This window comes from Helicoverpa zea, chromosome 10 (genome assembly GCF_022581195.2).
Source record: "Helicoverpa zea isolate HzStark_Cry1AcR chromosome 10, ilHelZeax1.1, whole genome shotgun sequence".
In the NCBI taxonomy this organism is placed as follows: domain Eukaryota; kingdom Metazoa; phylum Arthropoda; class Insecta; order Lepidoptera; family Noctuidae; genus Helicoverpa; species Helicoverpa zea.
Genome location: NC_061461.1, coordinates 1,356,841 through 1,384,103, shown reverse-complemented (window position 1 = coordinate 1,384,103; position 27,263 = coordinate 1,356,841). Strand labels below are relative to the sequence as shown.

Here is a 27,263-nt window from a genome sequence, read left to right as displayed (position 1 = left end):
AACTAATGCTATATAACTCATTGGCGGAGTCACATGTTCAATACTGCCTCAGCAGTTATGGTCGTACCTATAACACACACCTCAACAAAATTTATAAAATTCAGTTACGAATATTAAAGAGAATAGTGTCACCAAAAACTAAATTACGATACAAAGATAATGAATTAGGCCTTTTTAAACATTGTAATACTTTACCAGTCCACCTCCAATTCAAATTAAATTTATTAAAGGAATAGTTTTTTAATTCATACCTATTCACAAAAAAAGAACATTCTGTATACACAAGAAGCATCGCTCAAAACAAGTTATGTACAGTGCGAGCCGATAATACGTTCGGAGAAAGAACTACTTGCTATATGGTTCCCCGGTTAATTAATCAACTACCCTCTGATTTGCGAAATAAAATAACAAAAAATAATTATAAATCTGTTCTCAAAAAACATCTGTTGGATGACATGGGGATTGGAACGTGGTGATGTACTTGTCTATTCAATTCTCACACACTTACTATTGATTGTGCTGTAATTCTTTATTGTATAATTCGTCAACAATTGTATTGAGATCCGATTTCCGTTGCATAAGGACAAACCTCAGTGGTTTATTTGTGCTATTGTAACAGAAAATTGTATGTTTTTATTTTTTGATAATAAAAAAAAAAAAAAAAAAAAAAAAAAAAAATTAAACGATACGCCGAGGCACTAGAACTCTGCCATTCTGCCAGTCGCAATATAAACGTTCATATACCTACATAGGTACATTTATTGAAGATTAGAAACTTCATTCTTCCAGATATTACCTTGATTTGGGCAAAACAACTGTATTATGTGTAAAAGTCTATAAATATTGAAATATTTATTCCGCTACCATGGATAAATCTGTACGTAAAAGATTACCCGTCAAGCCGCCAGTCATCGTTCATTAATTTCTGATAAGCCACACAATGAAACCACTCTCAATCTCGAGCAATTTGCCAAATAAATACAGACTAATACGACTTGACTTTCATTGGCAAAGTTGATGCTAAAATCATTTTCTATTTATTTATTAAAGTCGACGGCCTGTCATAGTTCTTTGGAGGACGAAGGACAAATCGAAAAACGATATTAGAACAGCCATCTTCTTTTTCGATGTCATTAATTTTGAAATTCGAACGCATTCAAATCAATTTATACGCCGTATTTTTAAGGCTTTTTATGTGAAATTGGAGTCCTCGTATCTAATTAGAAAAAAAAAAACTGTTATGAAAAACGATTGCTGTACCTAATGATTTTTCTGCGGCTCGTAAGATAAGAATCGAAAAAAAAGTTCAAATGTGCTGAAAGTAGCATTGCATTTGGCCAGTAAGAAGCTGGTAATACCTAAAGTAAAACCTTTTTATTCAGTACATGTGCCAGTAATATATCACTAATATTTATAACGATATAAGATTTTCTGCACTGCATGCATCGTTATTTATGGATGATATTCTAGTCGCTTTGTATTGTAATGTTTGCAGATTAAATTGCACATATGAAAAAAAATTGGTTTATAGAGAAAAGGTTTTTAGTAACTAAAATTAAAAGTAGGTAACTACATATTACTGAAATATTATTAAAAAATATTTTAATGTTAAAAGTCATTCAGTTTAATATGAAGCTACAATTCAATGAAAGCTACTTAAGGTAATTTAATTTGAATTCAAGGTTTTTTATTTTCACCGATAATTAATATATATATATTAATTTAGGATTCGCTATAAAAAAATATTTCCTTCCGAAATACGTAATAATAAACTTCAAACAAATTCACAATTCATTATGGACAAAACAATTACTTAATTACAAAGTATTGCAAAGATTTCTTTACAACAAAACCGAAACCAGCGAAGAAATTCTAATCAAAAGGTAATTCACAAAAGAAACAATAAAGTCAAAGAAGTTTGCAAGCGAAGGAGGATTTATAAGGGTGCGTCCACATCTGGCGAATGCGCAGCACGCGAGCCGATCGCGAGCTGTCCGCGAGCTGCGCGCGTGCAGTCACTGCAATAGTTCGGTGCGCCTCTTTAGCGCAACTCACGCAAGGCTCGTATAGAGCGCGCGAGCGGCGCGCGAGCGGCGCGCGATCTGCGCGCAATCAGTTCTCGCCCTTACAGTTCCGTATATTGGCTCAGTACTATCGAAGATGGCAGACGTCGCGCGCCGCCTGCGCGCCGCTCGCGTGCGGCGCTTAGGTCGCGCGCGAGCTGCGCGCGGGCGGCGCAGAAGCGGCGCACGAACAAAAATGCACGCGCGCAGCTCGCGAACAGCTCGCGATCGGCTCGCGTGCTGCGCATTCGCGGCGCATTCGCCAGATGTGGACGCACCCTAACACTTCACGGAAAATTAAAAATAAAAAGCTGCCACAGAGTCACTCAAGTGGCGAACATTCTCAATATTTTATCTATCTACGAATTTGCTTACTATAATAGATACAATATCCAAATATCCACTCCTCTTAAAAAGTGTCCTTTTGCGAAGTTCACAATTTGAGAAGAGCACCAGTTGCGAAATGTGCCATTTGAGAAGTGTACCAGTTGCGAATTGCACCATTTGAGCAAAGTGTACAAGTTGAGAAGTGCACCAAACGCGTCAAACCTTTTGGACATAAGCCCCATACAACTAATGTCGAATTCCTATCTCTAGTATACAAAACCACAGATAGATAAAGTATTGGGAATGACCTTAAGATATTTTATAGAAAATCTAATTATAAGTAGGTAGGTACATGTTTTGTATATCAATGGTTATACATTTGAATTCCTCTTCTCGAAAATGTCACATGCAAATGTGCGTCAACATAAAGGAAATCACGGAAATGGAATTAATTAATGAACAATCATTAATTAAGCTTAATGTCATATTAGGGTGTAGGAATAAACAACGTCACGCATTTCTCTCACTGGAATTAATTTAAGATTTAAAATATAATAAAATGTTCAAAATGGAACGAGTCGGTTTCCGTATAAAACTGCACAATAGCATGGTATCTTTTAAATGTTACGTTAATATGTAATTCAAAGTCAAAGATATTTATTTTATATATGTAGATAGTCCATCTCAGGTTCTCTAGGTAGGTATCAGATTTTTGGGTAAGCCCAAAGTAAGAGTTGTTCAAGTACAATGTATGTCCGCTAGGCGCTGTTCAATGTAAAACCCAGGCCGTTCTAAATTCAGCGATCTTTTGCGATTTAATTAGATTTGATTAATAGCACGAGAGGTCCTAAATGGATTTACTCCAGTTTGACTATGAGACGCAGAAATTCTTCTTTCGAATAGTTTTTCTCTGAATATGTTGTAGTTAATACTATACATAGTATACCAATTTAATTGTAACCTAACTACTTAGGTACTTACCCATAGTAAGATAGAGCGCCATAGCAGAGGCGAGTACAAAGATTCGCAGCGCTGGTATGCTGCGCGCGTCATTCACGCAGCCCGGCACCACCAGCCTCATCGTGTAGATTATCTGGGGACAAATATAAAGAAAATTATATTAATTGAATTTTATAGCCATAAATGCCAACAGTTCGATCGCGATGATCTATTGCGACTATTATTTGAGTCGTTACACCTCCTTAGAATTTACTGTTTCATAATGTTTTTAAGATGTTACATTAAACAGTAAATATTAGGGCTTATTAAGTTGGAACCCCTGATCTATTCTAATTTGATAACATATAGATTGAAAAAACACCAATACAGGTGCTCAGAAACCTTCACTAAATTGCAATAACACATACTTTCAACAAAACAAGTGAATCTCGATCACATATCGGCACACAACGCAATCTCTACAGCCGACAAGCAATAAACTGGAACAAATTGCAATGTTCGCGCAGTTACTGCAAAACTTTCTATATCATGCACTCCAAGATTGTAGACTGAAATATAAAGGTATCTCATATCATTACAGGTGCTCAGAAAACTTGATCGAAAAATTGATCCTCATCGCTGTCACCCAGCAGAGTACCCAAAAGACTGGCTGCATTGCCACGTTGAATGGGAATGCTTTAACGTTGGGCGAAATAAAAGCCAACCCTTGGGTCACGAGAAGTGTCAACAAGGCGCTTAGAAATTTGCTTGGCAAGCGCGTGGGCACTCGGACCCCACGGCCCGAGAGTTTCAACCCCAAACAGCTATAAAACAAACAAACTACCACAAAACAAGTGAATCTCGATCACATATCGGCACACAACGCAATCTCTACAGCCCACGAGCAATAAACTGGAACAAATTGCAATATAGTTACTGCAAAGACTGCAAAACTTTCTATATCATGCACTCCAAGATTGTACACTGAAATATAAAGGGATCTCATAAAGTTTTGCTTGAAGATTGGTTTATGTATAATTTAGGGGTACAGAGATAAAAGATAGGCGAAGAGGTATTGTAAGAGACTGCAACATTCAGATATATTAGAAGAATCCATAAAGAGTTTACTTTAAGAACTTTTGTAAGTGTAGACTATATATTAGTTCAAATGTTGTATAGGAGATCAACTAATTTGTTTGTGAGACCGTTTTTTGCCTCATTTGTGATATAAAAAAATAACTTTTTGTGAATTGTTTTCCGCGATTTCTATTTCGCTCAACAGCAGAGACCACCAGTAAAGGACTTGGTCTCACCTATACCCGCATTAAATACCTATCTCAATATGAAGTTGGAGCCATTGAAATTCGATTATAATTTTGGAAGTCAATCCCATTCATTCCCATAGTTACTTTACAGAAGATCGATGTACCTACTAACAAATCCTAATGTAATATACATAGACAAGCAAGCTCTGCGTTGACGTCACTCATTCCTATTGAGCAAGTACTCCACACTCCACATGATATTGATTGTAACACTTACGCGTGTGTGAGTGTGTTGTGTATGTGTGCGGACAGGTGGTCAGCTCAGAGCTATTTATTATTTATGCTTTCTACGTATCGGTGGAAACTTACTGAATACTGGTTGTCAAGTAATCTGAAAGTATGTAAGTTTATGAAATTTTTATGGTTTAGGTAAGCGTACCTCGACCTATAGATTAATGATTGAAATGATGTTAAAGCAATATTGATTATATGGCTACATAATATGAGAATTGGGTGGATTTTATTATATCCAAAAATGTAATAGTAATATATGAATATTTTGTTAGTGGTTTTAAGCATGGCTGTCGATTATTACAGTTTCCTAAAACAGTCTTCAAACAAAACAAGTAAAGTGGGAGAACTACAGGTGCGCTGAATAATTACGAACTTCAGTTCAAGATCCTTTTAGAACTCAACAGAAATATTATTTCTGGAATATTCTCCTCAAGTTAACCTCAGGTTCAATAAATACATCTATTTACCTACAATCAAAACTTCTGCCAATATTTCAGTGGAACTTGACTCAAAGTACAACACTTGTATCTAGTTGTAAAGCCCGAGATAACACATGTCGAGTATTGACAGCTTATCAATATTATCGGAACTCACAGCTACCTGTTACTGAAATACTCGTTACAACGTACCAGTAGGTTTATGTACAGGTGGCAGCAAAACTTCAGTAACACTTTAGAGAATTTTAACAAACGGAAGCGAAAATGATAAGTCAAAAACACCTGAAACCTTCTTCTAAGTGTGACAAATGCTATGCTAAATTCCGCATCAGTAATGTGAGATAATAGCGCACACAACATCTATTTCATTACTTTGATTGTGTTATTAGCCTTATGCAGCCGACTGTACACCACTATATGACGTCACCTGTCGGCAGGTGGTATGTGAACAAAGGCTGTCATTTTCACGAATCCCCCGTTTCGATTTTGGCACGAGATTCCAGAATGTTCGAAGAGAAGTTGCTGTAGTTTTAGGCTTGTTTGTTTAAATAGTTCTGTTGTTTTACAAGAAAATTTATTATAGGTGAAGTTGATGAAATAGCTTCAACGTTGCGTTTACAAAATTATTATTTTTACATCTGTAACGGTGGATTTCATTTACCTGTCTAACCTGTTTGCTATTAGACATTGGTTCAAATTGTGTAAAATTTTGAAAAATAAAAATGAATAGATAGGTTTTTAGAATCCGAGGAAAGATTTTTTATGTTTAAAACAGTGTTCCTAACAAGTAAACTGATTTATAGAGTAAGAATAATAATGAATAGTTTGCCGTTATCAAACATTAAAATTCTCTTCACATCGGACCTCATGCGTTCTAGCAAAAAATATATCTAAAATTGTTAGTTACAAACTTTAGCGACCCCAAAAACTTTAGTTTGTATAATTTGATGTTTTTAACAAAAACACCATGTTTTAGACCAGCTGATAGTAAAAGTTAGCTTGTTTGTAGATTGTTGGCATACGGCCTACTTGTGTGACTACCTCGTTCGTATTTCGTGCTATGTACCGATTTTGGCGGGCTTTTTCAACCCTATAAATACACGTCAGTTGATGGTTTATTACATTTTGTTCTGAAGTCAAATGAAATACAACTCATTACAGTCACACTTAAATAAACTACGATGGACACAAATAATAATTATTACCCATAGGTAATACAATACTAACCAGCTAATTCTGCAAGCCACTTAAAAACTTGGCTTCTAAAATAACGTCTTTAGTATAAACATCTTATCAAACAGTTTAACATAATAAAAACTTAAGTGGAGCACAAAAATAGGCAATTCTAACTTTGCGAATTATCCCACGCAGTTATTTTCTTGAAGTCTTCAGTTGAAACGATACGAAAATAACTGTTATTCTATGTCTAATAACGTTGAATAACATTATTTTATAACGTTACGTGGGTGTCATCCCACGACTGTTTCATGTTACAAAATGGCAGAGACTTGAAACGATTTTACGGTAATAAAGTTTCAGGGAAAAATCATGTTTATGTGACATACATACTGTTGTAAGATTAAAGTAAGATGAGATTTATGTGGGCGTTGTATTTTTATCATAAGATCGCAATTTGAAGCATGTTCTAGTTGTCTTCTTTTTATTAAAAGCTAATTATGGAGTCGAGTTAAAGTTCATAGGTTATATTTATGTTAGATAAATATACCTAACTTATGTTAACTTATATTAACATACTTTTCATGAGATTTTACTGATTAGGGATCTTTTTCTAAGTGAACAAAAAAGGATATCGTTGTGTTACTGTTTTCTAATTCAATATACTCTCGGATTAGTATCTGTTAGGTAATGTATCTCTCCTATTCATTCAGCTTCTTAGAAGGCTTGGTAATATAAGACGTTATTGCATTGTAAGGCTGTACACTGCCGCGAAAGAAAACTAGGTCAGCTACAAAAATACATAGGTGTATCTTAGTATCCAAACGGGCTTGTCTTTGAAATCAATGCATTAACTGGACGTAGTACTTGAAAAATATTTAAATTTTAAATCTTAGTGTTTTACAACGAATTTTTTTGAATTTAGAACTATTGTGCTTTGTATGAATATGCCTATATCGTTGTCAATACGTGAAGGAATCGAAGAGTAACGCACCCAGAGCCACAACTGGAAATTCAGTATTAGAATAAGGGTCCAAATCAAAAGTCCAACTTTTCACCAACTGCAGCGCAGCCGATGTCACAGTATTTTTACAAGCGACCCAATATTTCTGCTCATCGGTTTATCTCCTACACAAGAAGGCTTCTTCAAGTATAATTACGATAGGTAGTCACAGATAGAAGGCGGAGTAATATTGCAAATCCGATTACACAGGCTGCCTCATTAAATGTATTTTGACAAGGGAATTATGATCTGATCCTTGCAGTTTACTTGTGTAACGCAGTTGTAAGGTAAGTAGGTAAGGTATTACGTGATGTTTGTCAATAACATGTTTACATGGAGGGTTGATAGTTATTGTTTTCGGAGTTTTTAAATTCATAAGATATAGAGGTTCTTGCATACTGTCAAAGAATCTCATCATGGTGATAATCACCCTTCACCCTCTCGTTTATGAAAGTATGACCATCGTCATTGAAACTAGATAAACATTGCAACATTTGCAAAGTTAAGGTAAGTATCATAATCTATTCGTGAACTTTAACAACCATTCTTTAAGTCATTAGTCATTAGTACTTTAATGATTCATTTTATCTATTTAAGGATTTTGTCAAATTACCTTTCTGCAATTGAAGTCGGAAATCACTGACATCGAGATATCGATATCTAATCATAATTTTTATATTGGAAAAGGTTAATGAAGCCCTTTAATCGAGGTAGCTATCGATTCCTTTTGATCATTAGTATCGAGTCATCTTTCGAGAGGAAGTTAAATGTTATTGGGTCTTTGATATTTAATTTATTACCTTCTGTACTTAACTTTTAGAGTACACCACACTGCAGACTAAACAGTTGACAGTTTACCCGATGATTGGTAAATGTTTTGTTTTTAAATTTAGGTGACAGAATGGGTGATAAGACCAGCACTACCTACACCCGTCACCTAAACTTTTAAATATTTGTTTTTTTTTTCAGACGTTTTGATACCGGTTAGATACCTGATCGTTGTACCTAATGCACCTACGTACTTCCGTTCATCTTCACACTGATTTATGAGCCCAAAAACACAAACGGCCGATGAAAAGTTTGCAGAGTATCCACTCTTAAAACGTATGAGAAATTCTCACTTAGTCTAAAAATAAAATTACACCCAAAAAATATCCGATTAAATTCCACCGTACTATATTACACCGTTGAGAGCGATAAAAATTCGTACTAAGCCGATAATTTCCTTAAAAATAAAGTCTTCATGTAAAGCCTCCATCAATCAGGCTGAATGTTAGAACACGAAGCTACAATAAACTGAACGATTTGTTATGAATACAACATTCCTACTGGTCTACCTTCTCAAGGTCAATGACGAAAATCGATTCGAATTGAACATTCGATTGTGTATTCGATTTTATTGGTACTTGTCGGTCATTCTTATTGTAGGAGCTTAATTATATTAAAACTGAGTGTTCAGTACAACGGACTTAAGGTAAAATGTTATTGATCTTCGATTGACAAATTGATTATTTAGACTTGAAAATATTTATGGCTACTTAAAGGACCACGTCCCGTAGAAACTATGTGCTTCACACACCCAGACAAACAGTTTCCTCACCCGATAAATAGGCTATCTAACTTTGAATTTAAAGTTCAAATCGAATCTGTACTTATTTCCTGCGTAAATACTGCGGTCAATCAAACAACGAATTGTACCTAATAAGTAATTGTGAAAAAAAAATAAAGTAACAAGATAACCAATATAATTTATAATAAGCTTCAAACACAACGCTCTGGTACATAAAAGGCCTATGACGGAACACGACGGTTTTTAGTCAGTAAGAGTCTGACACTCCCTCTCCGCTGCTAACCCACAGCGGGAGGGGTCATTTGATGATTTTTGACGTCGTTAAAAAAAAAAAGCCTTGTTGAAATTGCTCAAAAAATATCAAAAACACGTGCGAAAATAACTTCGAACAACCAAAATAAACAACATGAAGTCACACTTTCTTAATGTGCCTATCAAAATAGTACTTATTTGCTTCACGCGCCCCGTAAATACAACAACCTGAAAAATTCTTCATTGACTTTAGACTTTATCGTCAAAGCTTAAGATTTAATATTGATTGGGGAAAGACGTATTTTAGTAGCTTGATGATAGGCGTGTGTACGTATTTGCTTCACAGGCTTCGTAATGGTCAAATACGTTTTAATTACACAGGTACCTATCTCGTATACCTGCCCTGTGTCCATTATGAGATGAAACCGATTTCAATTTGTTTAAGAGCTTTTAAAACGGACGAACATCTCCTGGGAGGTCACTCGGTTTTAAAATTAAGTCCTGTTGTTGTTGTTTTTTCAGTAATATGATAAATGACTTTTTAAAAGGTTTTATATTGCTTTTAAAAGGGTTTTTTACAGTGGTGTCTACTCTGGACTCGCAAATTGAAGCTAGTGGTGGCATAAACGTAATTTTATTGATCGGGATCTTGAACAAGATTCCACACTTTTTCTTTTAATTAGCCTATATTGTCCCACTGCAGGGCAAAGGCCTCCCCCAAAGTCTGCTGTCTGACACGTGCTCTACCAGTAAGTCAGTAAAAGCTGGAAGACTTTCTAGGAAAAATATCCCATTTACTTTTACCTTTTGTAAAAAATAAATAAAGTATTCATCGATTCGACAACACATTACGAAGCCGTGAACTTTGTCTTCATTTGTATCAATTATTTAAACGTAACATTTGCATATTTATCGAGTTCCAACGACATTTTCGCGTGTTCACAATCATTTAAATGATTACAGTGTTTAAGGTTTCCACTGTGACTACTAAATGAATATGAGGGCACGACAAAATTCTGATCTTTCTGTGAAATCTATACTAACCAACCACTTAATATAAATAAAAAATATGTGCTTAATAGATGTTGTCACGTTCGCATTAAACTCAAAAAGCCACACACCAATAAGCTATACGGATTTTCACCAACATATGATTTGATGGATGATTTCTGAAAAAAGTTTATACCCAGAGGTGGACCGCTAGTGAAATATGCTAACTAAGCCATAACTATTTAGTAATGTCTATGGCCAAGCTACATGGTTTTTCATTGAATGCTCTAACCTAAAAACCTTCCTTACAGTACAGTTATTGAAAAAAAAAATGTTGGCTACTCCATATGATTTTTTTATATCAAAAACTAGCTGTTTTCCCGCGGTTTCACCCGCGTCCCGTGGGAGCTACTGCCCGCACCGGGATAAAATATAGCCTATTTTACTCGCAGATAATATAGCTTTCTAATGGTGAAAGAATATTTAAAATCGGTCCAGTAGTCTTTGAGTTTATCCATTACAACCAAACAAACAAACAAAGTTTTCCTCTTTATAATATTAGTATAGATAAAATCGCGATGGCCTTCTGAAGTCCACGGGACAAAACTAGTAAAGCGAGTAAGTAAATACATCAATTATTCGGTTAAGTTAGGGGTCACAGAGTCATTCTGAGAAAAGTTCAAATACCTCCATTAATATTACTGTGTCATAAGTTAAAGTTAATTTTAGGTTTTATGAAATTATTATTATAATAAGTTAAGTTAGTAGTAAGTAATTAAGTTTGTGTAGCTTAAAGAATGGTTTGAATTTATTTTTGAAGTTGGGATTTTTTATTTGCTTACTTTTTTGTGAAATAATGAGGCTAGAAGAATGATATATAAGTAATAGCTTAGGGTAAATGTACGATTAAGTTAAACTTAGTTTCAAAAAGATACAAAACGTTTACAAAGGTTAAATGTTGTGTAAGTTCGGTTGATTATGATTATCGAACTTTTAACTTTATTCGATTTTTTATGCTTACAGAAAGGTACAAAATTAAAATGAAAATCTTCCAGTGATATTTTTTCTACAATTATTCTGTAATTCCACACACTCAGGTGTCCCCAACAATTATTTGCCGTCACCTCCCCCGGATACCCGGTAGTGTAACGTCAGTCCGACCGGGTCAGATAGGCCGGGCGGATAATCCGGCGGGGTTAATAACGGTCTACATCGGCGCTCTGCACATCCTGTTTGCATTTGTTTTAAGTTTGTGCGTGTTTTGTTTATGTAGTGACATATCTGTCACTGAAGATTTCTTGTTCTAGGAAGGTAAATGGGACAAAAAAGTTCGTGAGAAAAGATCAGGATCCGGCAGAATCTGTGTGGGTAGACTATAGTGGATGCGGGTTGCTGAAGATTGAACCTTGAGAGAGGCCTATGCCCAGCAGTGGACATCTTTCGGCTGATACCATGTCGACGTATAATATAATATCATCTTCTGAGCCTTTTTCCCAACTACGTTGGGATCGGCTTCCAGTCTAATCTAATCAGACGTATAATATAGTAGTAAATCAATAAATAAATACTCACTAAGCCGGGCTCACTAAAAAGTTACCTGGTAAATAAGGTAAAATACTTGTTTTATTTTCCTACGAAACTCAATTTCCTTAATCCAATAATCTATCAGTAAATCCATTTACCAGTAAAACTCAGTTTATCGTCAATTTTAATAACAGAATTTTGAGTACAAATTGATTAAAGGTAGCTTCAACACTGGGTCGCGTGAAGTCGCGTCGGGCTATGAGAGTAACCCTAACGGAATAGAGAGTGCACCTGTGTCTGCGCAAATGCTTGTGTACCTACTATAGTATGTTCTATGCTCCTGGCTGATCTCCTAGCCGTTATGCCTAAATCGGTCCTTCAGAAACACCTATAAAGTCCTGCTCTACACAGACTCTAGAAACTCTAGAGCAGGACTTTATAGATATAAGAACTATATAGTTGAAACTAAATTGCATCCAAATAAATATTTAAACATGCTCACTCCGTCCTCCGACCAACCCACTCACTAAAATAAACATCGAATGACATTTATTTAATTCGCTCAGAGTTTCCACGAACTGAAACGTGTGATCAGCTCACAGCTCACCCGGGTAGATGCCGGATAATCCGGGTAAAGTTTAATATCGTCCGACATCGGCCACTGCACACTTTCCGGTTATATCCGTTTTTGCTCGGCCTTTTTATGTAAAACAACCTTTTTGGTCCTTTTTGCGAGATTTAGATATCCAGTTGTTAACTTAGGAAATGTTTATAAAAATCATAATTTGACTCTTGAAATAAAATTGTAATAAACTTTTATTCAGTAAGGGTATGCTTAGGTCTGCATAAAAATACAAAATCATCGAAAAATCCAAGTTGTCAAAGCAAAACCAACATTTTGATTTCATTTGAAACCGCACTGGACCAAAAAATAAATCCAATCAATTAATTCTGACTACGAAGCCCCTAAAATCGTGACCGAACAGAATATTTCCATATAAATAAATTAATTCATCAGCTCTTCGTTGTTAAGCCGAGCCTACACAATTCACTCGTCGGAAATTCCGAATAAAATTCGATAAAGCCTAGTTCACACAGAGCGCAGTTGTTTGCTGTGTCGACACGTGTATCCTCAGTATTTGTCGATTGTACGGAGTAAGGAAAGATAAGCGGAGATGCCGTAATGCAGGTACATCAGGCGCCTTTTTCTACATAGTTCAAATACGGTCAAATAACTGACGTGGCGTTCGAGTTCTCTACCAACGATTTTCGGTATTACAAAAAATGATCCTCTCCAAAGAGGGCAAAGTGTAAGGGTGAAGATATTCCTCGTCCCACGCACACCGCACCCGCATTTTCGCGCGCTACTTTCTTAAAAGATTTTCCGGTATGGCACCTCCGCTAGTCAATTGGTTCTCCATGGTCGACTGCCAACTGATTTTGAAAATGGAACTGGAACTAAGTGCTGTTATACGCGTTCAAATTGCAGTGATTCGATGAAATGGCTTGTTAGCCCTGTTTAGTGTCAAACCTTTTTAGTGAGGTTACCTACTACACTTTTATCAATGGTCATTTTAAAGATTAACTTCATGCTTTAATTGTTTTTTTATGAAGAATCTTTTTCCATCGCGTTTCAAGAAGATGCATACCTATAACATCGTCGAATGATAAGTGGTATATGGTATGTATGGATTCTATGCATTAGTTATCACCTGTTAGGAACTAGGCACGTAAGCAATTAGCTAATTACAGTAATCACCTAAGATGGCAATCAATTACCTATATTAACAAGATCCATTATTAATTACGCATTGGTGATTGTTTTATGTAATTTGATTATTATCCATCGGGAGAGCATATACCTACCTATACATCGGCGAAGTTGTCAGAACATTCTAAAGGACAATCCTTCAATTCTAAAAAGTAATATTGTCTTTTAATAAAACCTCTATGGAACAATATTTTTTATTCTCCAATCTCGTTATTGTCTATGCATTTTCATTCGATATTTGAATCAAAGCGTGCCAGCGCCATGATGCAACGATTTGAAATTCGGATAGCAAATACTTGGCTAGTTGCAAAGCGCGATGAAGTTTATTTTGATTTCCCTGCGGATTAAGTTGTTGAACGAACGATGTTAGACTGCTACGTGCAGATAATTCTGTCTGTCAAACATATTAGGGGTCATAGACAAGCTTATTATCTTGTTTTATCACGCGCTCTTGAAGTATTTTTCGTGTTGTTAGTGAGGTTTTTTGTTTGGTTCTAGAATTCACTCGTGGAAAACATATGAGAAAATTATATCAGTAGCTACTAACTCTTGATAACTGTAATATCTTAGGTTAATACGTGAACATTTCCATTTAAGGTATTATTGAAACTGTCTTATACGTATTTAAAATCTTAAACAATAATTAGATTCGGCGTATATCTAAAACTATCTAAAACCAAACCTCCTTCCTAAAATTAGATCCTATTTGTTATTCTAATTAAGCAAAACCCAGACTTATCGATTGTTTTACAGTCTAAAACCGTTCTGCAATCTGGCCTGAATTTCAGACTGAAATGTTGACACATTTAGCTATGCCCACGTCATTGCTAAGAATAAACTGTAACCTTTTTAGTTCAGAAGGGTAGGTCAGCCAGCAATTTGTAGATACGGATGCTGTCTCCGCGTTCAAATAAAGAACGGATGTGATGCCTTCGATTTTTAAAAAGGTCGGTTTTGTAAAGTGAAATTGACTGGCTGGATGTAGAAAATAGAATGCTCTGTTAGAAAATTCTCGAATGCTTTTTAAAAATGTCTAAACGGGGGCGATGGAACTTTTTGGAACGTTTTAGTTTGGATCAACCTATAAGAAATTTACATAGAAGAAATAATAATGTTTTTTTTTATGATCGAATAATCTTGTCTAAACTCAAAAATATATGTACCTAAGTACAATTTAGCCAAGTGTATAATAAATTATATCTGTAATTACCTTCCCAATTAACCCACTTCATTAATAGCTCTTCAACGTAACAATTTTGCACAAGCTTTTACCATTAACGTAAAAAGCAAAAGCAATTTCAATCTCCTCTCATCGTAAACTGTTTACAAATTTCAGTTAAAATTAATTTAAAAATATATTTAATAACGCTTTTAAGTTCAGCACGTCCCTATGGATGCAGATATGTATCGATTTTATATATTTAGCTTGTAATTCATAGCTTCTTTTTATAGTATTTAGTTGCCGTTCACAGGAATGGTTAATCTACCTGTACGCTTTGATTTAACTAGGTGTATAGGAAACGTTAAATCCTACGTGTACCTATAGGAAAAGTTAAATGTGGCTGGTTAGGTATTTAGATAGAAAGCCGTTCATCTATAACATAAGAAGATCTATTCAAATCGACCAGTAATTCCTGAGGGCGCTCAGTCAAACAAACCAACTTTTTTGCAGATTACAACTTTCACGAGTCACAGCCCACTCATAACCAGTTTTGTTTTTAATATTTCCCCGTACCGATATCGTTCTATTTTCAAACTAAAAAAAACAATTCTCGTAATCCATCCTTTTTAAAAGGAAGCCGGTATTAAAAAATAAAAACGAAAAAACAGCGGCTTCATGAAAACCGAGTATTATAGTGCCCACGCAAACAACTCTTTGTAGAAAACTGAAGAGAAAATGTTCAGGAAACTTTTACTCATTCACTAGAATAACTTCTAGGAAAAGATTTTAATTAATATTCATTCATTTCTGAGTTCTGATCGCTTTGAATATAATCCTACGCGTCAACACAATCCATTATTGCGGAACTTTCTAGAACTTTGTTATATTAAATTGGAACTATTTTATGAAGAAAAACATCTTTTGCAAAATTATATAACCATCAGATTTTGGTATTAACTTATGTTCGAGATATAGGTAAATTGATCCCGCAAATGCTTCAAGTGCACTACAATATGTCCTACGCAATTAGCTAATCTCCTTACACGAGAACAGCCGCCTTAGCCGATAACCGGCTGGGAGGACATCATCATCATATTGGTCTTTTTGAAAGAAGCATAGGTACCTCATTTTGTAGGCATTTTTTTAAATTTTAGAACAGTGCCGAAACTTAGGTGTGTCATATGGAAGCTCTTGACCAGTGCTTCATTTAATTCTGACGCCAACTTCCAGTGTGAAAATAGTATTTTAGGCCATTTCAATAATAGTACGTAAGTAATATTGTCATTATGTCGTAAAGTTAGTTTAAAACTTGAATAACCTAGTAAATACCATACAAAAAGCAGTTTGCAGTTAAAAATTGTGCACCGTGACCCTACTTTTATTCCAGTTAAAAATACACCGGTAGTATGTCCCCAAAACCTTGGGGAGACGTTAAGTAAGCTATACATTAACATGAGCGTTGTGACAAGCATCGCGAATACTCGATGGAGCCATTATTGTGTTCCATTAGCTGACAGTATCTATAGTGTGAAAGGTGTACTGTCGAAGTGCTTGTAAGGTTACTGTTTACAGAGTTTAATTTTACTGGTGGGGAGAATATCTATTTTTGGTGATGAATGGAATTTTTTGAATATTGCATAAATATAAAACATGCTGCGCCGACCCCAAATAAAATTGGGATAAGGGCAGGAGGATGATGATGATGACTGCATAAGTATATTCGTGTATTAATGTATGCCTACATCCTTTAACAATAGACGTGTGCGTAAAAATCGCCGGTAAAAATTGACGGTGGCACATTTTTAGTCATTTCAATAATTGTTTTATCAGATTATTTACTTATATATTTCAGTAAAAGATAGTACAGATACAATAGGTATAGATAGATACAAACAATCAACAAAATGAAAGTATTATTACGTGGAAAAGCTTTTATTTTGCGAATGCGTTGCAGACTTGTGTACTTTTCCATCGGATGGATAATTCCAGTGAAAAGTACAATTTGAATTTGAAGTTGACATTTGATAACATTATTTTTATTAAGTAACAATTATTTTTTAAGATCTATGTTTTGCCGAAGTCCTCTCCTCTCTCGTGCCCTACGAATATAAGTAGCCTATCTCATTGTCAAATATCATCTCACCCGTTTTAGCCTGAAATCGTAACAGACAAATAAACCCACTTTCAACAATTACCTAAAGTTTCATTAACAAAACTTCACCTTAAGTTACACAATATTCTAATAGGTACTTTTCCGTTGAAGTTCGAGTCCTTCGTTGCCATGGCAACACCTGAGCTGGATTATCACAAATCCCCGACTTGCCCTTGTATTCAATACATCAGGACACGACATTACCATTGTATGGCGAGATAAGAAGTAGAAGAAAATGTACTGTAAGGCTGAAGTAGTAAAGCTTAAAATTGCTTGGTGATAAGCGATTGCGAAATGTTGAGATGGTGAGAAAAGTAAATGCCTGTATTATGGTTTCAGATATAAGTTTACAATAAAATCGAAACACATTGGAAATCATGTTTTACTTATAATTATATTATCTGAAATCACCAATTTTTATTATGCCCTATCTATTCTATTTACATTACCTATACCTATATGCAAATTAAAGTTACTAATCAAAAAAATCAAAGTAAATTAATGTTTCTCATGATATTACTGATTTAATTTATTGCTTGCGATTATAATTAAAATAAAGGTCGAGAAACTTACACAATATATCTAGCCATAACAGCATATTGTATAGAACTTCTGAATTTTACTATGTCATGTAGTACTTAATTACCTACTTATGTACTCTTACAGGTGGGCCCGCAGTCTGTATTAATAAGAGATGCGAGGTAATTCTGATATTAATCTTGGTGTAACACAGTTCGTCTGTCGCCTAACTTGTTATTTATTTATTGTTACATTTTCTTGCTTGTGTGTTCATATTAAATGTACTGTGCCCATAGTTTTCATGAGTTGGTAGTTTTTGTTCAAATGAATATAGGTATTTTTTTGGTTAATAGGTAGGTATGTTTCACGTATTTTGTAATGGTCTATTTTTTCAATTAGTATGTATCGAATATATAATTTGCATAATGCTTTAGCCAACGCGAATTTTGAGAAAATGAGCGTATGGTATACCTACCTATAAGAATTACTATTCGATTTTTATGTGAATTAATTGCTCCTAATTATTTCGATCCTTAAATTCTTCATAAGATGCCAATATTTCCGTACTCAAATATTAATTCCTACCTAAACACTAGAAAAACAATAACCATTTGTATTTAGAACACGAGAACCCGGGCTACGTTCCACCTGACAGCTGGCCCTCCGAGAGAAACCACTCGGAAAGGTATTATAAGATTTAACGCGCAACTGAAAACGTACCGTTTCATGGGAATAACAAAAATTCCGTTTTCCTGTACATTTTTGTTCAGTCTACTTCATGTATTGTGGTCTCCTGGGAATTTAGAATGGCCGATCTATCAGTCTTAATATCTGTCTCCTTGGTTATTTAATTTTATATAATCTGTTTGATATATTGGTCACAAACTGGTTTTGGTTTCTTATTTTGGCTGTATGAAATATTTTTTGGGTAACGATTTTCAGTTAAATAGAGGCGAAGTTAATGTGTTACATATGTATAATCTTTTCTTTGTAAACAAAGAGTAGTATAATCACACGACTATTTCAAGGCCAGTCACCTAACAAAATAATTAAACTTTCCCTAAAACTGCTTAAACATCTGTTTACCAAACCCATCTACAATTTAAGCGGTAAAATTCTAAAATTAAAAATTAAATTAAGGCACAGACACGACCATTCATACTGCCAATTACAGTGAAGGTGTCTACTATAATACCTGGCCTAATAGAATTAGGGTTGCCATGTACGAAAATAACACCACTTAGCAAAATGCCTCGGGGTTTGTTTCGGTCGAACCTACGAGAATAACTTGCCTCTGAATTATTTATTTTGTACGCAAAGCTCGGCATTTTGGTATATAAATATTAAATGTTATTATTTTATTTATAGTAAGTAAATGGACTTCTATTTTTGGCTGATTACGTTAAGCTGATATTTGAAGATGGTAAGAAGATAAATATCTTATTTCCTTTTAATTTTAGGTTGGTTTATAAATATTTTCGAATTGCGAAAATGGGGAATGGTGACTTATTACTCGTTAAGCGGGTAATGGCAGATTTTTTATTGAATAAAATACAAGATCTCCATCACTGTAAAGTTTGCTGTTAGAGGAGCCAGCTTTGGGTTAAGCTCACCTTTATGAATTACCTCTATGTACTGTGTAATTAAACATATCTGTGTGTGCAATAAAGAATAATAATAGTAGAAACAACAGTAATATACTCCGTTTGAAAACCGCCTTACCCATACGATCCCAGCTGACAGCGATGCGGATGAATATTTTGATACTTAGTTTCCTTACCCATTATACACACATCAAAAGTGTCTAGGGATCAAGCATTTTTATGCGGATTTCTTGAGATTGAGATGTGGCTTTGTAATAAATTTATGATTTTATAAATTTATATGGATCCTTTTTGGTGCATTTCATAATTTGAATCAGGAACTGTGAATCAAATTCGAGTAAAAGATGAAAATCAGCTGTCAATATTTTCCCTATAAACACATACAACGCATTGAAGACATTATTAGTGCTACTGTTTCCCTACTACTGATTAAAACCAACGTTATTATGGAGCGGCGACGTCATTTAAGCAGGGAAGAAATGCTCAGAGCCGTGGGAATGATAGAAGCTGGTTCCCGGCAACGTACTGTGGCTTTAGCTCTGAATACAAGTCAGAGTGTTATCAGTCGACTTTGGACACGTTACCGAAGCACTGGTACCGTAGCTGAGCGCCATGGAGGACGGTATCGCTGCACCACACGGAGACAAGACCGATACATTCAAATCTTAACTCGAAGAGCTCCAACAATAACCGCCATGATGTTAGCCGTGAGGCTTCATCACTCTTCAGGGAACTTAATTAGCGACCAAACAGTCAGAAACCGCTTGCATGAAGTGAACCTTCATTCCCGAAGACCGCTACGGGTACCACCTATAGCAATGCACAATCGTAGGATTCGATATCAATGGGCTCTTGAACACAGAAATTGGGCAGAAGAACAATGGCGTTTCGTGTGCTTTTCTGATGAGTCTCGTTTTGGTATGAGACCGGATACAAGACGTATACGACACTGGAGAACCCCTGGACGCCAACAGCGATTAAAATCCTGCCAGGAAGTCCATCCTTATAGTGGTGGAACCATCATGGTATGGGCGGGTATTTGGATCGGCGGAAGAACTGAGTTGATTTGGATCAGAAGCAACCTCAACGCTCAAATTTATGCTGAGACGATTGTATCAGACGTCATCGTTCCTCTACAAGTGCAAATCGGTCCCTTATTTCAGTTAATGCATGATAATGCACGACCGCACACCGCAAGAGTTGTAAGACAGACTCTCGCGGCAGCTAACATCAATGTCCTGCCCTGGCCTGCTCAGTCGCCAGACTTGAACCCGATTGAGCATGCATGGGATATGCTACAGAGAAGAGCTCTGCCGAATATGGAGGGTATCCAGTCGCAAGAAGACCTTTTTTTGTTGTTGCAACGAACATGGGCGGCCATTCCACATCGTGATTTGGATGAACTCATTTTGAGTATGCCAAACCGATGTTCTTGTGTTGTTAGTGTTCGCGGTAGAAACACGGATTATTAATTGTTTAAGTTACCCAATAAACTTTTAAAGAAAACTGTTATTTCAGTCTTTTTTTTCGAACTTTTGTGTTAGTGTTTCAAATGTCAAAAATCCCTTTATTAGGAAAATGGCAAATTTCTTTATTAGTGCAAAGGTGACTTGGTTTATCGTTACTGTGACAAACGAAAACACTTTATTTGATGAATCCTTAAAGAAAATTTTAATTAATATCAATCAGGAGAAAAGTTATTGCAAAAATATATGTTGATCCCTAGACACTTTTGATGTGTGTATAAATACCATCATCTTACTACTTTAGCCCCGTTATACATTAAACTTTTTTACATTAAACTAAAATAAAACTATAGAAACAAAAAATGTCTCACAATACAAAAAACCAAGACCTCGCGAACATAATCGACTTACATAAAAAGGCCAATAAGAAGGCCTTAGCTGTACCACTGAAGATAAAATTTAAATAAAGCACTCAGGCTCAGAGGTTTATCTTATTGGCTGTCGAAATGGCGTCAATGTTACTCAGATCTCTTGTCTGGATTTTAGTACTTATTTAGGCGATCCCAGACTGCAAAGTTTTAGTCGGTCGATAATTTGATCGGGATTTTCTATCACATCCTCCGAGCCTTTTCCCAACTATGTTGGGGTCGGCTTCCAGTCTAACCGGATTCAGCTGAGTACCAGTGCTTTACAAGAAGCGACTGCCTATCTGACCTCCTCAACCCAGTTACCCGGGCAACCCAATACCCCTTGGTTAGACTGGTGTCAGACTTACTGGCTTCTGACTACCCGTAACGACTGCCAAGGATGTTCAATGACAGCCGGGACCTACAGTTTAACGTGCCATCCGAAACACAGTCATTGATGTCTAAGATATACTTAGAAAGTACATACAAACTTAGAAAAGATGCATTGGTACTTGCCTGACCTGGAATCGAACCCGCGCCCTCATACTCGAGAGGTTGGTTCTTTGCCCACTAGGCCACCACGACTCACACACGACACGACGACACGATCGGGATTTTCTATACTAAAATAATAAATAGGAAACATCATTTAACAACAATAATTTTTCACAGTAGGAAAGCTACACTCTTCCCGAGTAACATGGACTATATAATATGATCCCGGTACGGGCAGTAGTTCCCACGGAACGTGGGTGAATCGCTGTGATCAATATGGTTTGAGGTTCAACTGCCTGTTAAAGTGTGTCGTGGCAGCTCTTAATGAATTTTCTGTTAAAGCTACGTGTATGCTGTATGTAAGAAAAAACAATAATATTAAACCCTTTTATGGTAATTACAATGTCACTTTTAAAAATATTTTTGAAGAATTACCGAAGTTAAAATATAAATTGTTAACGTTAAAAACCCTTTAACTTGCATGTCTTTGACTTTATCTTGTATCTCGTTGTAATTACATTGAGTAAGAAAACTAATTACAAAAAGTCCGACACAGCTAATGGAGTTTCCATTCCACCGTTTCGTGGAAATTAATTATTTTCAGATATCACAATAGATAGACAGGGAATATTGATATTATTACTATCTGTCTGTCTGTCAATGAAGCGAAAATAATAAACGTGAAAGTTTAGATATGTGGTTGACTTTGTATTAGTTACAATTTCACAAAAAAAACTACGGAACATATTTATAAGTAGCTTTCCATTCACAGTACACAGTTATTCAAATGTGCAAGAAATGCTTATGAAAACATTACCGAGCGATAGCGATGAGGACCATTTTTTTTTTAATAATGATATTTATGTATATGTCTAAAAGTATGACATCCTTTCCACTCACAACCACAGCACTCCTTATTTCGAAAGAAACTGCACAGAATTGAAAAAGAGAAAATCAAACATGGACACAGCCGCATGAAGCACATGGCAGATTCAATGTCTATAGATGATTGTACAGACATACATATATTGAGTGTTTGACGTCACCCAATCTATCCTTTCTATATTATAAGCGGTAGGTATTGAAAAAGCGAAGATTAAGATGACTTGCGCAAGACGGCTGGCAGGAGCTGGATGCGAGAAGCCGAAAATAGATCTCAGTGGCGTGCACTTGGAGAGGCCTATGTCCAGCAGTGGACTGCGATAGGCTGATGATGATGATGATGATTGAAAGAGCTCTGTAAATGTATACTGCAATAGTATGTGGAGGTTCATTTCAGTGAATCAATTTTAGTGTTAAGAGCCGATGTGATGTGTTGATTGTAGAACTAAAAACTATTAGAAATTCATGTAGTTATTGCTTGTTGATGTCAAAAATTATAAATGTAAAAAAACACGAGAAACGCTGTGTTGAAACACAGCATATTAAAATTAAGTTTACTAGTGAATTAAAAATCTGTTTAAATCTATCTGTATAACTATATGGAATGTAGAAAGATAACCAATCGGCCTCATAGATAGTTTTTTTTTATCATAAAATAGGAAAAAATCTTAGCAAATAACTAGTTTTCCAATAGAATAAAGTTATTACATTAAAACCGACTTCCAAAAACACTAAGAAGCAAAAAAAATAAACAAATTTTAGGTGCATCGGCCTAGAAGTCGGTGTCTAATGGATGTTACTAAGTTAATTTTGCCACCGACTTCTAGGCCGGCACCTAAAATTTGTTTATTTTTTATTTTTGCTTTTTAGTGTTTTTGGAAGTCGGTTTAATTTTTTTGTAAAAAAGTTTTTTATTTACAATTTTTTAGTGATACGAATAGTTGTCACTATTCATATAAGTGGAAAGTTCTCATCAATACAAAAAATATAAGCCCAAATACGAAGTATTTTTACATATTCAGTTGCCGAGTTCCCTCGACCTTCTCTGGTCTCCATCATCAGGTCAGCTCCAAACCTTCACTGTTGCAAAGGTCTCGTCAATACAAATAATACAAGCCCAAACACGAGGTAGTTTACATATTCAGTTGTCGAGTTCCCTCGACCCTCTCTGGTCTCCATCATCAGGTCAGCTCCAAACCTTCATTGTTGAATAGTGCTTTCAGGCATACACCTGAGTGTCAAGTTTTTACCCTATAAATGCCTACAACTTTCGAAGGTTCTTTTTTTTCCGACTTCAAAAATCATCAAATGACCCCTCCCGCTGTGGGTTAGCAGCGGTGAGGGAGTGTCAGACTCTTACTGACTAAAAACCGTCGTGTTCCGTCATAGGCCTTTTATGTACCAGGGCCGCGGTATCTCTTTCGAACAACCCGCAGCCCCGGCAGGCCTTGGCCAGGTTGCCCTCGATTTCTCAGGGTTTCCATCATCAGATCCTGAACTGATGACTATGGGACCAATTGGCAGCTATTCCGCGTCGAACAAAAAAAGAATCACGTAAATCGGTCTATAAACCTCGGAGTGATCGATGTACATACATAGAAAAAAAAAAACATACCGGCCGAATTGAGAACCTCCTCCTTTTTGGGAAGTCGGTTAAAAAGTAGACGTACTTTACAAATATTATTTCACATTCCCACAATCCGATAAACGTGTATTATTAAAGAAAGTTCCACATCTATTTGCGAAAGACCCACTTTTACCAAATAAATAATTCGAGGAAAACTTTTATAGCTATAAATAGTAAATATCAGTAGTTTCAAGTTGAAAACTGACCTAGATAGTTAAGATATAAAATAAAGTTGGCAGATATAACCTTTGAACGTCAATTCCATTATTTAGATTGGTTGAATTCACTAGTGATATAAAGATCCACCTTTTTATAAAACGTTGTCTTAAAGTAGTACCTGCTTTAGCAGCGGGTCTAAACCATCGTATCGTCTCCAACGAAGTTATCGGTCTTAAACTATCACTATTAAGGCCGGTACTTCTTAAGACCATGTTTTATAATAAGGTGGATATTTGTATACCAGTTAATTACAAGAAACTTATTGACTTGCCTTTTTCAAATACGTGTCAAATGTCTTTGTTTAACTTTTTTTTGTAAAACACTGCCAATGTTTTAAATAAGACATCACTTCTTGGCTTTAAAAAATCCACACGTACATATTTCACAAAGTCACGTTTAAAAAAATGAATGTAAACACATTGGAACATATTATGACAGCCATGTTGGTAGAATTTACGATGTCTGGTTACCTGTAAAATAACTTTATGATTTCATTATCATGTGCTACGAGCTACGCAGCTACGGTGCTACGGCGCTACGCAGCTCCGGTGCTACGGCGCTACGCATGTAGATTGTTGCTACGCTTTTCGGTATTACGTATACGAAAAATTACTGATTCGGTACGAGTTTCAGTAATAAAACTCACTTTAAAGTATATTTTACTGTCAATGTCTTAGTAATGATTAGTAGAAAATTGCTTTTGAAGATCTATTTTACTCAGAAGTATTACTTGCATCAGAGTGCCTTTTTAATAAATATCGCATTAGAAAGGGATATTTTTCTCCTTTTGAATTATATAGCTGCGCTTAGGATACCGCTTTAAAAGCTTTATAAAACTATTATTTAAATTATAACACCCGTCAGTATCCTTAGACAATCAATATCCAAAATTTTAACAAAAAAAAAAAACAAACAGAAACTCCCAACCTCAAAAATCGACACCATCCATCACCATAGACAAAAAAAAACTAAATATCAAAGAAAGAAGGACCTTATCACTTTAATCTGTCGCTGGCCAGTAACGAGAGGTCTTCGAACAATGTCCGTGGTTGTTTACCGACTCCACTATTGTTCCAACTCTGAAGGACCTATTGGGGTCCTTCATATTGTTATAGAACCTTTTCTAGAAGGCTTTATGTATTTTGTGGTAGCCTTTATGGAACTTGATATAATGATTGGAAGATAATTAAGCTTTTTGTAGATTAAATATTTTGTGATGGAGTCTGGTTGTAAAAGATTTGACAATATATTGAAAAAAATATATTATTGGGTTTTAATCTATTGCCAAGGCAAATTTTTCGGTTCCTATAATCATTCACTTTCTTAAGTAGATTTTGTCTCTGAAAATCTAATTCATTAGCATCATTTTTTAAACGTCGGAAACGTTTTTATAAAGCAGTGGTACTATGATTTGAAAATTCGTGTTGAATTTATCCAATGACAAATAAACCATATGTAGGAATCCCCAAAAACAATTATAATTTAATCCTTTTTACCCAAAAATACTGTACCTAAAATAAAAAATACAACTTGAACTTGCTGACTTAGCAAAACAATATGGCGAATATTAATTTAAACTTGTTACGTTATCTCAGGGGAATCGTCATGTAAATACAGATACAGAGTTTAAGCTAAACGATTAAGTTACAACAACTTCGGAAGGCTGACAGCTTACAGTGAATTTCCCTGAAACGTAAATAAATTACTTAGCTGTATTTCGGAAAGTAGCTAAACATAATGTAAAGTTTACTTAGTTTATTTTCGTGCAGTTGTCAAAGTCGCATTGAAACTAATGTTACGAGGTTAAGACAAAACTAGTTATCTCTGTATAATGTAAAAGGCCTCAATTTAGTTTTTTTTTTTAGTTTTTAAGAATTAAGTCTAAACTATATACCAAATCAAAAACATCTAACCGTTAACTGGAAGGTCCAAACCTAATTTTCATTAAACACACGTAGATACATCCTACTTGTCTATACAAATTAGAAGTTATCAGCAAAACCAGAAAACCTTACCCTCTGACCTTGAAAAACCACAAAAGGGTTCAACAGGACTTTGTGGAAACCCTTTCAAGTGTGTTTGAGTAGACCATCAGGTTGTCCGAATATAATTTATTTCCTTTCAACTCGCTCACGGTTGGACCCTCAAATTATACAGGTTGGGACAAACAAAATGATGAGAATTTATTCAACATCGCTCAAAGTTTAGTATTTAGAATTGCAGATAGAATCCCAATCATGAACTAAAGAATGATGAGCGGAGATACCATAATGCAGGTAGGTCAGGCACCTTCTTCTAGGTCAAATTCGTACGGTGGGCATGACCAAAACGATCAGTTACGAGTGAGCTAACGGAACGTTCGTTTTCTTTGAAACATTTGTCAACGATTTTTGGTTTTACCTAAAATGGGCGGCTCCAAAGAAGGCGTAAGGGCGAAGACAGTAACTTTCCTCGTCCCCCGCACACCCGCATTTTGACGCGCTACTTTCTTATGAGATTTCTATTATGGCACCTCCGCTAGTCATTTTGTTCTCCATGATAAGATCCCAACTTACATTTGTTAGATATTCTTTTTGCTGAGTTGGGTAAAGTTTGAATTCAATAACAATGTTAGCACTGAGGCGTGTAAACAATAACGCTCTACTAATTGGACTGAAAAACTTGTATATTCTTTTTTCTTTTTCATGAAAAATGCATAAACATGTTGTTTTGTTTCAATTTAATGGAATAAAGTTGTTTGTTTGTACTTTATTTGAGAATACATGAATAGTTTTAGATTAAAATAAAATGTTATTTTTCTAAGTTTAGTAAGTGTCCTACACAAACACTTTAATATTAGTAATTAATAACTATTTTGTAACTATCTAGTGTCAGATCAAAGTAATACGATGAATTAGATCTAGTCTAGACTCATAATTGGGTATAAATAATGGACAGCTGAAACTTTGACGCCTTCTCCAAAATATCTATCATTATCTAGGGCCGAAAATAATGATAAATACTTATTATGAGTGATAACGCGTTGTTGGGAACATTAAAAATCAATACGAGGCTTTTATTTTCAAGTTACTCGCTCTTTATATTTATAAAACACCTGAAAAATGCATTATAATTTATGC

The 27,263-nt window shown here is 35.3% G+C and overlaps 1 protein-coding gene across 1 annotated transcript in view; it reads right to left on the bottom strand.

Moving 5' to 3' along the window:
* LOC124633777 overlaps positions 1 to 27,263 on the bottom strand; it is a 54,593-nt gene that overhangs the window by 5,894 nt on the left and 21,436 nt on the right. The window contains exon 2 of the mRNA XM_047169110.1: positions 3,372 to 3,483. Within this exon, the coding sequence (XP_047025066.1) occupies positions 3,372 to 3,483 (112 nt within the window). The remainder of the gene's footprint in view (positions 1 to 3,371; positions 3,484 to 27,263) is intronic.